At 41.1% G+C, this 12,146-nt stretch overlaps 1 protein-coding gene and 1 non-coding gene across 15 annotated transcripts in view; both read right to left on the bottom strand.

Annotated features, from left to right (window-relative positions):
* The window catches only part of CHD2 (chromodomain helicase DNA binding protein 2), a 130,886-nt gene that overhangs the window by 48,852 nt on the left and 69,888 nt on the right, over positions 1-12,146 (bottom strand). For all 14 annotated transcript variants that reach the window (XM_032342123.1, XM_032342119.1, XM_032342125.1 and 11 more), the window contains 4 exons: positions 8,927-9,115; positions 4,230-4,392; positions 3,753-3,905; positions 1,297-1,368 (listed from right to left, as the gene is read on the bottom strand). In XM_032342123.1, the coding sequence (XP_032198014.1) occupies positions 1,297-1,368; positions 3,753-3,905; positions 4,230-4,392; positions 8,927-9,115 (577 nt within the window). The remainder of the gene's footprint in view (positions 1-1,296; positions 1,369-3,752; positions 3,906-4,229; positions 4,393-8,926; positions 9,116-12,146) is intronic.
* LOC116592085 lies at positions 11,814-11,952 on the bottom strand. Its single transcript, XR_004286291.1, has one exon. It is a non-coding gene; the product is annotated as a U4 spliceosomal RNA (small nuclear RNA).

Genomic DNA, 12,146 nt, shown 5'->3' with positions numbered 1-12,146 from the left:
AAATAGCTATGGGGCGGAGAATTGAGAATTATAGAGAAAAGACAGCTTTAATAGTGTTTCTCTGAGAGAGGGCAATATGAAACATTCACACCATTTTTTAAACTAAGAATAGGGAACACAAAACCAGTTTCAATAAATACTAAATAATAAAACTAGTTAGCATTTACTGAATGCTCACAGTGTACCAGGCAATGAGGCTAGTGCTTGCTGTCTGCTGGTCACTGCATTTAATCCCACAGCAGGTACTGGAATTATGATTTTACAGGAGGAAACAGAGGAGAAAACGAAGGGACAGGAATTAAAGGGTGAGCAGTCTTCAGTAATTCAACTCCTCTTCTACTGAACTCTTCAGAGCCTCAGTTCTGTCCAGATTCACAGCCAAAGCTCCGCAAGGAGAACGAACATTTAAGGTTAAAGAAGCCAGAATGCTACAGCTGAAGTGGGACCATGTGCATTTCTAGAGGCAGAAGACGTACCACCATTTTGGAGTAACAGACAGAGTTTTTAAAGCCCTTCAGAAAGCAGAACGTGAGGCCTGTTCATCTACATACGAAGCAGTGGCCCAGGCTCCAGAAGCGCTCATGTTGTGCCCAAAACACTAGCTCTACTTATGGCTCTCTCCACTGCTGCCTTGACCCACACATGGTCCCGCAGTGTTATCTCTGCGCAACCTCTTCTTCCCCACATCTCTCAACTCCCATAGCATTTCTCAGTTTGATATGCACCAACTACAATGTCACCATGGTTTCTCACTTTTCCTAAGCACCCCTTGTATATGTGCCTTAAAACCCATTTTAGAATGCAAATCCAAGCTGGACAGTAGAACTTAAGCTGTTATCAATCGTACCAGCAATCCAACACAACTGAGACCTGGCCAACGTACTTTTCAAGCCTTAGTCACCAAAAAAGTACAGCTCAGAACCTTCTGATGTAACATACATGTCAAAATTAATCCTACAATCCTACTGGCCAGCCTTCCCAACTCCTGCCTTGCTGCTCTCGCAGGCCCAGAAATTTAGGTATCTGGAAGCCACCAGGGAACACTCAGCTGCTATGAGAACTACTCTGCCACTAATTCAGGCCAGGGCAGATCAACAAAAGCATGCGTATGCTTTTCTGGAATAACAAACAATAAAATTAAGAAGCATCTTTCATATTAGTGATTTCTTATTTCCTTCCCAAAGCAGGAGAACTTCACCGTGAACTGTTTCTGAGACGAAATACATTAAGCCAGAAAGGCCTTCTCCTGGATACAGAGCCCACACTGCCCAAACAATAAAGCCATGCATGGTGTACCTCAGACCCATCTGCATTGAAGTGGTCCAGTGCCTGTTTTCGGATTTCTCCCTTGATGGAACCATCCAGACGCTGTAAAAATAGACCACAAGAAAATCATAAGGCAGGAAGATCAGCTATATTCAGAACAGAACACCAGACTTGCAACCTTTATCGCTCCAACACCCACTTAGTAAAAATAACCGGAATGCACTGGCAACGTGCTGTCTAGAGACCGTGCTTAGGCAGCATATCCTATTTGCCCAAGCTCTCCAGTTACAAACTCAAGGTCAGAAGCTTCTGACTCAAAGGGCTATCTAGGTTTACCCAAGGACCAGAATGACTGCTAGGACCTGTAACGAAAAGATGGCCCACACTGTCCTCAAAAATGATGTTTGCTTCTATATCTGTAGGGACGGAGATTAGGTCACCGTACCACTGCTCACCTAATAATTAGCTCATGCAGAAAATGATCCTTCTTAACTAATGTGACTATAAGTTGCACAGTTATTAAGTGCTACACAGACCAAAAAATCAGTTACATAAGTTTGGAAACATTCTGCCATAACATTGTGTTAAAATCAAGTCGATCGTATATTCCAGCTTTTCCAAAAAATACACTCTGCAATCAGAGCAAAGTGTTTAACCAAAATGCATATTTAAGAAAGCCTCTGGCATTTACTAGTTATATTTTATTAGAGTTATATGTCAGTTCTAGGTCCCAAACAACATCACCACGGAAAACCACGTGTCAAATAAATACTTGAGAATCATTAGCTACGTGGTGTACATATGAAGTGCTTACTTCTTACTCTTTAAAATCATTTTTACATGTGTTCCCCGTACAATCACATCTTGAGATGAACAAAATACCTCATTTTACAGAAGACAAAACTGACACAAGAGGTGATGTCATCTGCCCAGTGACGGCAAGTGGCTGGGGACATCATCTGTAGAAGGACCTACCTCTCCCCATCTCAGAGCTCTGAGCTCTGAGCTCAGACCAGATCCAGGCCCACCTGAACACAAGTCAAATCACACCAGGGAACCCCCTTTCGTCTTTCTACCAGCTCTACTCAGAGCTTCAACCCAAAGATATGTTTAAATGGTAGTTCATAGCCTGTATTCGGTATGAGAAAACCCAAACACCTTTCTTTTAATATTCCCATTATTAGGAGACAGCGGACATGACAGACCCAAGTGGACTCCAGCCAAATATTCCCCACAGAGGAAAGCTATGCATTCTTATTTTACTTAGTATCAACTGATTAGTCTGACCTGAAAAGCTCACAGAGCTCCGGGCACTGAGAGACAACAATCTTCTGGCAGTGCACTGGGTTTTTATTTTGTTTTTTTAAAGATTTTATTTATTTGACACAGAGAGAGTGAGATCAAAAGTAGATGGAGAGGAAGGCACCGGGGTGGGGAGCAGGCTCCCCGCTGAGGAGAGAGCCCGATGTGGGGCTCCATCCCAGGACCCTGAGATCATGACCTGAGCTGAAGGCAGAGGCTTAACCCACTGAGCCACCCAGGCATCCACTGTTTTTGTTTTTATTCCTAAAATAACCATAGTATCAAACCATATTCTAAGTCAGCTTCTGAAAGACTACATAAGGTATTATGGATAGGACAATGCCTTTCAGGGCATTTTAAAAAGACAATCTGTTAGTGAGTTTAAAGCTTGGCCTTCTCAGAAGAGACTCACTGACCCCCAGTTTCTTCAATACCGGCATGTAATTACATAAGTAGGCTGAACAGTCCAACCGCTCATAGAAAAAATATTAAGTCAATCTTAAAAATCAAAGCACTATAAAAATGTTATGCAGTAAGTCAAGATAAACAGCATACACATCCATAAATAAACCAGAGAGAATTTTCACACAGTCTAACACCCAGAAAAAATACTGTGTTGCAGAAACTCATTTCCCCCTTATCTTGTTTTTCTCCTTATCTTGTAGGAGACAACGGAGTGAAGATGAAAATCCACAGTAACAATCCTACAGAGACAAGGGGGCCACATCCCCAGCTTCAGGGCCCAGAAAGCTTTCTCATGCACAGCCCTGCTGGGTTCCCAGCCTCACAGCCACGGTCAGCTTGCCCTGAGGTGAATGCACAGAACTATCACCTCTCTTTCTTCCTGGGATTTGGGCTTCTGGGATTAGGTCCACACCTCCTTCCTCTCTCCTCCTACCCCAGACTTAGAGCTGGAAGACACCATCTAACATCCTTTCTCGTCTGCTTTTCCTCTCTTATCCATTCTCTTACTGCACCCTGAAAAACAGAATGACCTCACATGACCACTTTCATTATAGGTGCTTAACGGTATGGATGTAAATATAAACACTGCCCTGGAATCTTCGGCTCAATTTGCTCCAGCCAGAAAACTTGTCTCCCAACTTTAGGGTAATTGAGCAAGCAAAGCATTCAACCTGGAGGGAGGGAAACAGGGAGGGGTTAAAATCACTGAGCATCCTTACCTGGAAAGGATAGTGCTTGATCGTCAAGTACTCGGCCAGGATGTCCAACATTCTGACCATCTGGGAGAAAATAAGGACTCTGTTGCCCCTTTCTCGAAGTCTTGTCAGCAGTTTATCTAACAGAATCAGCTTCCCACTGCTCCTGATCAGGGACTGGAGATTGAAAAGACATTCCAATCATCACACTCAAACCCGTACTTGAATCTGCCCTTAACTGCTAAGAGTTCCTAGCTTGACAATTACTCTTCAGCCTGGGGAAGCCCCCTGCAGTCTGGCTGACAATTCCTGACATGCTCTTTACCTGGCATCTGCGACCGCCTACTTTCCACGGTTTTCCCAGTGAACTTTCCTCACCTCTTTTCAAAGCTTCTTCTGATGCTCCTTGAAGAGTCACCAAAGGAGCAAAGGGCTCTGGTATAGAGCATCTACGACACCTGAGTATTTGAGAACTTAACTACAAACAAGGTAGCCACGCACCAGAAGAACCTCCTGCCCATTCTCTCGCTCGTTCTCCTCGGGGGGCTTGATCAGGTAGCAGTGGTTACAGCACTTTTTCAACTCCATCACAATATTCAGGAAACCGGATGTGCTACCTCTTGTCCCTTTGGCAAGAGCCTTGTAGTTCCTGGTCAGAATCCATCTGCAAATTAAAAAATAATGATCTTATTCGATTTGAAGAGACAGAGAACTGGAGGCATCAGAAGACTGTGAGAGAGAGAGCAGTGTTACTGGGAACACAAAAACAAAAACAGGAAAGACCTAAGACCATTAAGAAGGCATGGAGGGGGGGCACCTGGGTGGCTCAGTGGGTTAAGCCGCTGCCTTCGGCTCAGGTCATGATCTCAGGGTCTTGGGATCGAGTCCTGCATCGGGCTCTCTGCTCAGCAGGGAGCCTGCTTCCCTCTCTCTCTCTCTGCCTGCCTCTCTGTCTCCTGGGATCTCTCTCTGTCAAATAAATAAATAAAATCTTTACAAAAAAAAAAAAGGAGGCATGGAGGAATCTGCTATTTTCACTTCCTGCCACCTAGCTGGGACCACTCACAGCTTTCGTCTGATTCAGAATGTTAACCACAGGGCAAACACCGCTCTACTGGGCATTTCAACCTGAACACAGGAAACTAGAAGGAAAGAACAACAGTGGAATAATATTTACACACACACACACACACACACACGTGTCAAACAAGGATGGGTCACTGAAGCCCTCTTTCTCACAACATACAAACCTAGTAAGCTAACAGGACGAGACTAGTTAAATTAAGATTAGCATCAGATGGAAGCTTTGTACCCCTTTACAAATTGTTGTAAAAGTGCACTTAACATGATAAAGTGCTCACGGTAACTGTGTTTTCTATCCAAATTTTAAAAAAGGGAAGGAGAAATACGTATGTTTATCCACATGTAAGCTTTAACCATACACTATAAAATATTGAAAATACTTTTTCTTCTGAGCAAGGGCAATTCTTTACACCATTAACAATCCCACTTTCAGGACTCTACCTCGAAGAAGAATGCTCAAGGATTTTCAATGAAGCACTATTTCTAGAAGTCTGAAACAAGCTAACTGTCTACCACTGGGGGCTGCGCTGACTACATTCCGCTGCAGACCCACACTGGAGGACGGCACAGTTGTAAAAGAGGAAGAGGAAGAGCTTCATAACCCTCTGCGGAGTGTTCCTCAATGTAAGTGAAAAATGTAAGGCGCAGAAAAATGTGTATGGCATGCTGCTGACATAGGAGGAAGGAGACAGCAAAAAAGTTAAAATACATTTAGCTTACGTTTTTAAAATTAAAAAATAAAGGAAAGGTAAACATTAAGAATTTTAAAACTGGTAATTATTATTACCAGTGGGAAAGAAGGACTAGAATGAAGGGGACGAGTAAAGATACTAGATATCTTTGAACACAGCAGGCTTTGTAGGTTTGCCTTTGGAACTCTACAAATATTACAAGTAATTATGAAGCAAAATTAAGCAAAGCCCACTTTTAGGACCCGGCAATTGCACTACTGGGTATTTACCCCAAACATACAGATGTAGTGAAAAGAAGGGCCATATGTACCCCAATGTTCACAGCAGCAATGTCCACAACAGCCAAACTGTGGAAAGAGCCGAGATGCCCTTCAACAGACGAATGGATAAAGAAGATCTGGTTCATATACACAATGGAATATTACTCAGCCATCAGAAAGGATCAATACCCAACTTTTGCATCAACATAGATGGGACTAGAGGAGATTATGCTGAGCAAAATAAGTCGGGCAGAGAAAGTCAATTATTATATGGTTTCACTTTTATGTGGAATATAAAAAATAACATGGAGGACATCAGGAGAAGGAAGCAGGGGAGACAAACCATGAGAGACTGTTGATTCCGAGAAACAAACTGAGGGTTTGGTGGGGGGTGGTGAGCCTGGTGGTGAATATTAAGGAGGGCATGTACTGCATGGAGCACTGGGTGTTATACGTAGACAATGAATCATGGAACACTACATCAAAAACTAATGATGTACTGCCTGGTGACTAATATAAATAAACCATTCTATCTAGCCACAAGTAAGAAAAACTATCTCAAAGTACTTTAAGACTCATCCATTTCTAGTGGAATATACCTTTAAAAACAAACAAACAAAAAATTACCATTAAAGAATTTTATTTACCCTTACTCTGTTTTTATAATTCACATTGCTGATAGTAATCTAGGCACTATTACTACTAGGATTGTGTGTGGGGTGTTAAGTAGGTTGGTGAAGTTAAGAAGTGGAATTCTTAGTATGGGTATAAGACCACTGAGGTCAAATAAAGTATCTACCTTGTATTGTTTAACTGAAAAAAATTTATGATGTATTCTTTATCTTTAAAAACAAATAAATTTCCTAAAAAAAAACCAACGAATTTTCTAATTCTGTCCACTGATGTCTAGTGCAGTCACAAGTCACAGTCTGAGGTCTCCAAATTCCACTTTACAATAAAGCAGTATGAAGAACTTGGTTGATGTATGGCTGACTCCTGCTGTGAGGCAGGAAATGTACAAGATGAATGTGAACATTTTATTCCAGAAAGCAAAAGGCTATGAGCTACAACTAGGATTGTGTCAAAAAGACTCAAATCCAACCTGGATGAGCTCCTCCTGGCTAAAAACGGAGCAATTAGACCAGGAGTATAAAAGAGTAACTGTCAGAGAAGGAATCATGAATATGCTTATCAACGAATTTGAAATCATACCAAAACAAATCTCATTGGTCAAAACCTTTGAAAAAGGATAGCTATAACCTATCATTCCCTTTTTTTTTTTTTAAGATTTTATTTATTTGAGAGAGAAAGAATGAGGCCATGATCATATAGTGGTCAGTACTCTGCACTGGGAGAGAGAGAGAATGAGAGGGGGAGGGTCAGAGGGAGAAGCAGGCTTCCTTCCTGCTGAGCAGGGAGCCCAAGATCCTGCGACTCCAGGATCTTGACCTAAACCGAAGGCAGTTGCTTAACCAGCTGAGCCAACCTGGCACCCCCTTATCATTTCTTTTAAAGATGTCAAACTCCAACATGGATGAACCTTAAGCACATTATGCTAAGTGAGAAAAGTCAGACAGAGAAAACAAGTGCAGTATGATGTCACTTACACGTGGAATCTGAAAAAGCCAAATTCAGAAAAACAGAATGTAAAACAGTTACCTGGAACTGGGGGAACGGGACAGATGTTATTTAAGGACACAAACCTGCAGTAATAAATAATCCCAGAGATCTAATGCATAGTCGAGTGAACACAGACAATAATATCGTATTACCATCATCAACCTTGCTAGGAGACTGGAACTTTAAGATTCCAACCATTACAAACAAAGGGTCATTATGTAATGCTGATAGAGGTGTTTAATTATCATGACAATGACCATCTTTTTACAAATAAATGTATCAAAGTAATGTGTTGTACACCTTAAATTTACACAGTATATGTCAAATATATTTCAATTTAAAAAAATAATAGAGGCAGGGTGCCTGGGTGGCTCAGTCAGTTAACCACCTGCCTTTGGCTCAAGTCATGATCCCAGGGTCCTGGGAAGGAGCCGGTATCTGGCTCCGGACTCAGTGGGGAGCCTGCTTCTCCCTCTCCCTCTGCTGCTGCTCTGCTTACTTGTACCCTTGTTCTATCAAATAAATAAATAAAATCTTTTAAAAAGTCAGATGGTAATTTTTGAAAATTAAAGTCTTGTTTTTATTCAGTTGCATTAAGAAGAAAGGAATATTATCAGAAAGATTACCAGACCTTTAACCGTAAAAGACTGTAATGTTCATGGCATGTAATTAGTTCCAATCATTCCAGATTCAACTTTGAATCATCAAAACTAAAGCACGGAGTGCCTGGGTGGCTCAGTCAGTTAGTCAGCTGTCTTCAGCTCGGGTCATGATCCCAGGGTCCTGGGATAGAGTCCACATGAGGCTCCTTGCTCATGGGGGAGCCTGCTTCTCCCTCTGCCTGCTACTTGTGTGCTCCCTCTCCCTGCCTGTGCGTGTGCGCGTTCTCCCTTACTCTCTCACACGCAAATAAATAAATTCTTAAAAAAAAACCAAAAACAGAAACTAAAGTACATTCTATACCACCCCATCCCAAACACAGCATTCTATCATAACCTAAACCAAATCTACAACCTGCCCAGGCCCCTTGGAGTGCCAGAAAGGAGAGCATCTTCCCCTTGCAGCACGGAGCTGAGCACCTTTCCTTCTCTGCTCCCACAGTACCTCAACAACACTGTTCTGACCCCTTATCTCTACTCTGTCTTCCCTCCGAAGCAACACGTCTGGCAGGAACACATTCCACTCATCTTCATACTCCCAGCACCTAGCAGAATGCCTACCACACTGCACAAGCTTAATAAATGACTGAATGAACAGCAGAGAAGAAACAGATGAATGAGTGAAAAATCTGTGTCTGTTGGAGGGGGATTAGCCCTGAGATTTAACATTGACCAGACCACCTAGAGAATGAAAAGTGCTGTGCAAATTCGCACCCAAGTGAGAAAGCAAGAACAATAAAACTTCCTCTTTCTAACCATGAATATACTGCTACTCACATCTGTGTTGAGGCATCACTGAAAAAAGCCGTTTGTCAACTGTGAATCTCACGGCTTCTTTGTACAGATGTTAACCCTATGGTGGCATAATCCAGCCCACAGCTTACTTGTAATACTGCTTCTGCAGAGCCGACATCTCCACCCTGAGAATCTGTTCCACTTTGGCAGGAAGGGATTTCTCCACGTCCTTTTTGACCCTCCGGAGGAGGAAGGGCTCCAGCACCTTATGGAGACTCTGGTAGCCATTCTCCCTCCCTTTCCCATGGTCCTCTTCAAAATCTTCCCAGAATTCAAACCTGGAAATAAAACAAGACAGCATTTATTATAAAAGCAACCGGGAAGAAGGAAAAGAGCATTTTTCAAACTAAAATTTCAATGAACTAAATGGAAAAGAAAATCTGATAAAACAAAGAAGAAAAAAAGACTATTCCCTTTAAGAAAATATAAATTTTACCAATCACTAGCTCATGGACACAAGAGAGGGGAAAACAAAAAGGAAAGGGAATAAAACCAACTGAATCAATCCCATCTGTCTACAATGTGGTAACATTAGGTTTCCAATTCTCGGACTAAGTGTACAGGTCTCAAGATATTTCAGTATGACATGCAATGAGAACATAAGTACAGACAAGTTATTGTCATGAAACATTCTGCAATAAAGTTAATAAGCTATCTTTAAAAGGCTGCAATTTCTTGGGAAAACAAATTCAGAGGTAAGAGGATAATTAGTGGCAATATTAGAGCTGTCACTGCATAAAGTTTTAAAGTTTGTTACACAATTTCCATCAATAATCCTCACTGTTCATAGATGAAAAAGTTAATGGATTATAATGACATTAGTAAGTAAGACTATGGTCCCCAAATAAGAATAGCAATACAAGTGATACCAATTTAATAGCATTAGAACTTGCAGACACAAATATTACTAATAAATTTTAAAACCGGTCACCATAATAATTCTGCCTCAATTCTACAGATAAAAGTTTCTCATGTTTAAATCTTAATTTAATCATCTCTGATTTACTACAGGACCCATGGCCGAAGTCTAGAACAGGATACTGGGAACAGATTTCTTTCAAAAAACAAAAAAGACTGAAGGAAACCTCTTTCATGATTGAAAATAATGTGCATTGTCCTGCCACTAGAAGGCCAGGGAAGCACCCGGAAGAACCAGCTGGGCCCTGTGTGCAGACGCTCAGCACAGGAGAACAGGCCACGGAAGGATGCTAGAACCAGAAGCTTCGTCAGCCACCGCTTGTCCTCTGACACCAGGAGGCCCTCCTCTGCTGAGGCCAGTCACACTCCAGAAGACCAGAATGGCTCCACATTACCCAGAGTCTGGAGGACTCAAAAGCATCTGCCCTCTGAGATGGAAAGTGAGAGTGCAGATGCCAGCACCGCCGCAGAGCACAGCAGCGTCAACAGTCTGCGGCCGGTTCTGAACTGAGCAACAGCCACACGCTTCATCACATACTGGGAGGTGGATCAACACCAGCCTCGGAACACCTGCTCACAGGTGAAACTGCCCTCTTCGGGGAAGCCAACAAAGAGACCATTTGGGGTAGAAATCTAAAAACATCACTAAAGCTTACGAACTGATAAACCCAAGTTGCATTTTGTCACACTGCTATGCAATGACTCCAGAAACAAAACTAAATTAGTACACTAGGTACTAAACTAGGTAAGAGGAATAAAAGGAACAATGCCAACTGAACAGTCTCAATGCTAGGAATCACACCTCATGCACAAAATGTACAAAGCAACTGGAAATCAGGGACTATCACTGTATCAGGCTATTTTCTGAAAAGCTGGGTGACAATTTCATTCACACTGAAATGTGAATTTCAATTCACATAATATTCATCATGAATTAAAACTATGCTAGAATAAAAGTTTCAATATGAAATTATTAAATACTAAATTATTTCATATTGAATATGAAATTTCATGAAATTATTTCACAAATATGAAATTATTTCAATATGAAATTATTTACAAAACTTACTTCCCCTACTGTTTCAGGCAACAAAAATTTTCACCTGCCTAGTTTTAGTATTCTTAGTAAATTAAAAGTTAATGTGACACACTATTTCTTTATATACACGCTGAATGGTTTATGAATTGTCTATGATTTCTTTCCCTCTGAACAGCAGAGATGAGTAGCAGTAACAGAGATTGTAATGCCTATAAGCTAGAAATGTTTCTTATCAGGTCCTTTAAGAAAAAGTTTGCTGTTCTCCACAAGAGAAAACTGTCAACTTAAAATACTACATGTGATATAGGGTTATAGGAGTAACCTTAACAATGACATCATGCCACAGCCTAGAGATTATTTTAGAGATTATCTTTATATTTAGAGATATTTATTTTAGTGTGGTCAGAGTGGTCAAGTTTCTCTACTCACCTTCTGAGGAGTGTTAAACTAGGCTTGAAAAATAAAAGTGAAAAAAGGACAGCCATAGACAAATGAAAACAAAGAATTTCTTGCTAGTAGCTCTGCCTAACAAGAAATAGTGAAGAAGTCATTTAGGCTAAAAGAAATAAAGGAGAAGCCAACAAAGATAAAATGAGATCAATGATCTTGCCATTGGGTAATGGCAAGATGAGAAATAAAGATCACTGGAAATGATACAACAGATGTGTAATATGAAAGACAAGCCGGGGGATGGGGGGAGGTAGACAAGCCTAAATAAAGCAATAAATATATCACTGTATTCTTGGGTTTACAACATGAGGAAGGAAGTGAAAACAAAGCCATACTGGAGAAAAGTTGTTATGTTTTACCAGAAATGGGTTAGCATTAATCGGAAGACGACGGTGATGAGACACATATCAAAAACTCTAGCAACCGATAAGATAATAACTTTTTAAAAAAATCAATTAACAGAAGAATTCAAACGGCACACTAGAAAATAACTGTTAAAAAAAAAAAAGATAATAACCTTGAAACAAAAAAAGGCAGTAACAGAAACAAAAACAAAAAAGAAAGAAAACATATGGGGGGGCAGAATAGCATACATAAATCCAACCATAGCAAGAATAACATTACATGTGAATGAACTAAACCCTCAATTAGCAATAATCGCGCCTCGGATAAACCTCATTGGCTACGATACTGCCACTGCGCAAAGCTGAACTAAACCCTCAAAAGGCAGAGACTGTCAGACCAGATTAAAAAAGGAAGATGAACTACATGTTGTCTAAAAGAATCACATTTTAAACTCATAAAAAGAAGCTGAGGGGGCCTGGGTGGCTCAGTGGGTTAAGCCGCTGCCTTCGGCTCGGGTCATGATCTCGGGGTCCTGGGATCGAGTCCCACATCGGGCT

Source organism: Mustela erminea, chromosome 5, assembly GCF_009829155.1.
Source record: "Mustela erminea isolate mMusErm1 chromosome 5, mMusErm1.Pri, whole genome shotgun sequence".
In the NCBI taxonomy this organism is placed as follows: domain Eukaryota; kingdom Metazoa; phylum Chordata; class Mammalia; order Carnivora; family Mustelidae; genus Mustela; species Mustela erminea.
Note: the sequence above shows the minus strand (reverse complement) of the source record. Positions and strands in the feature narration are given on the sequence as shown.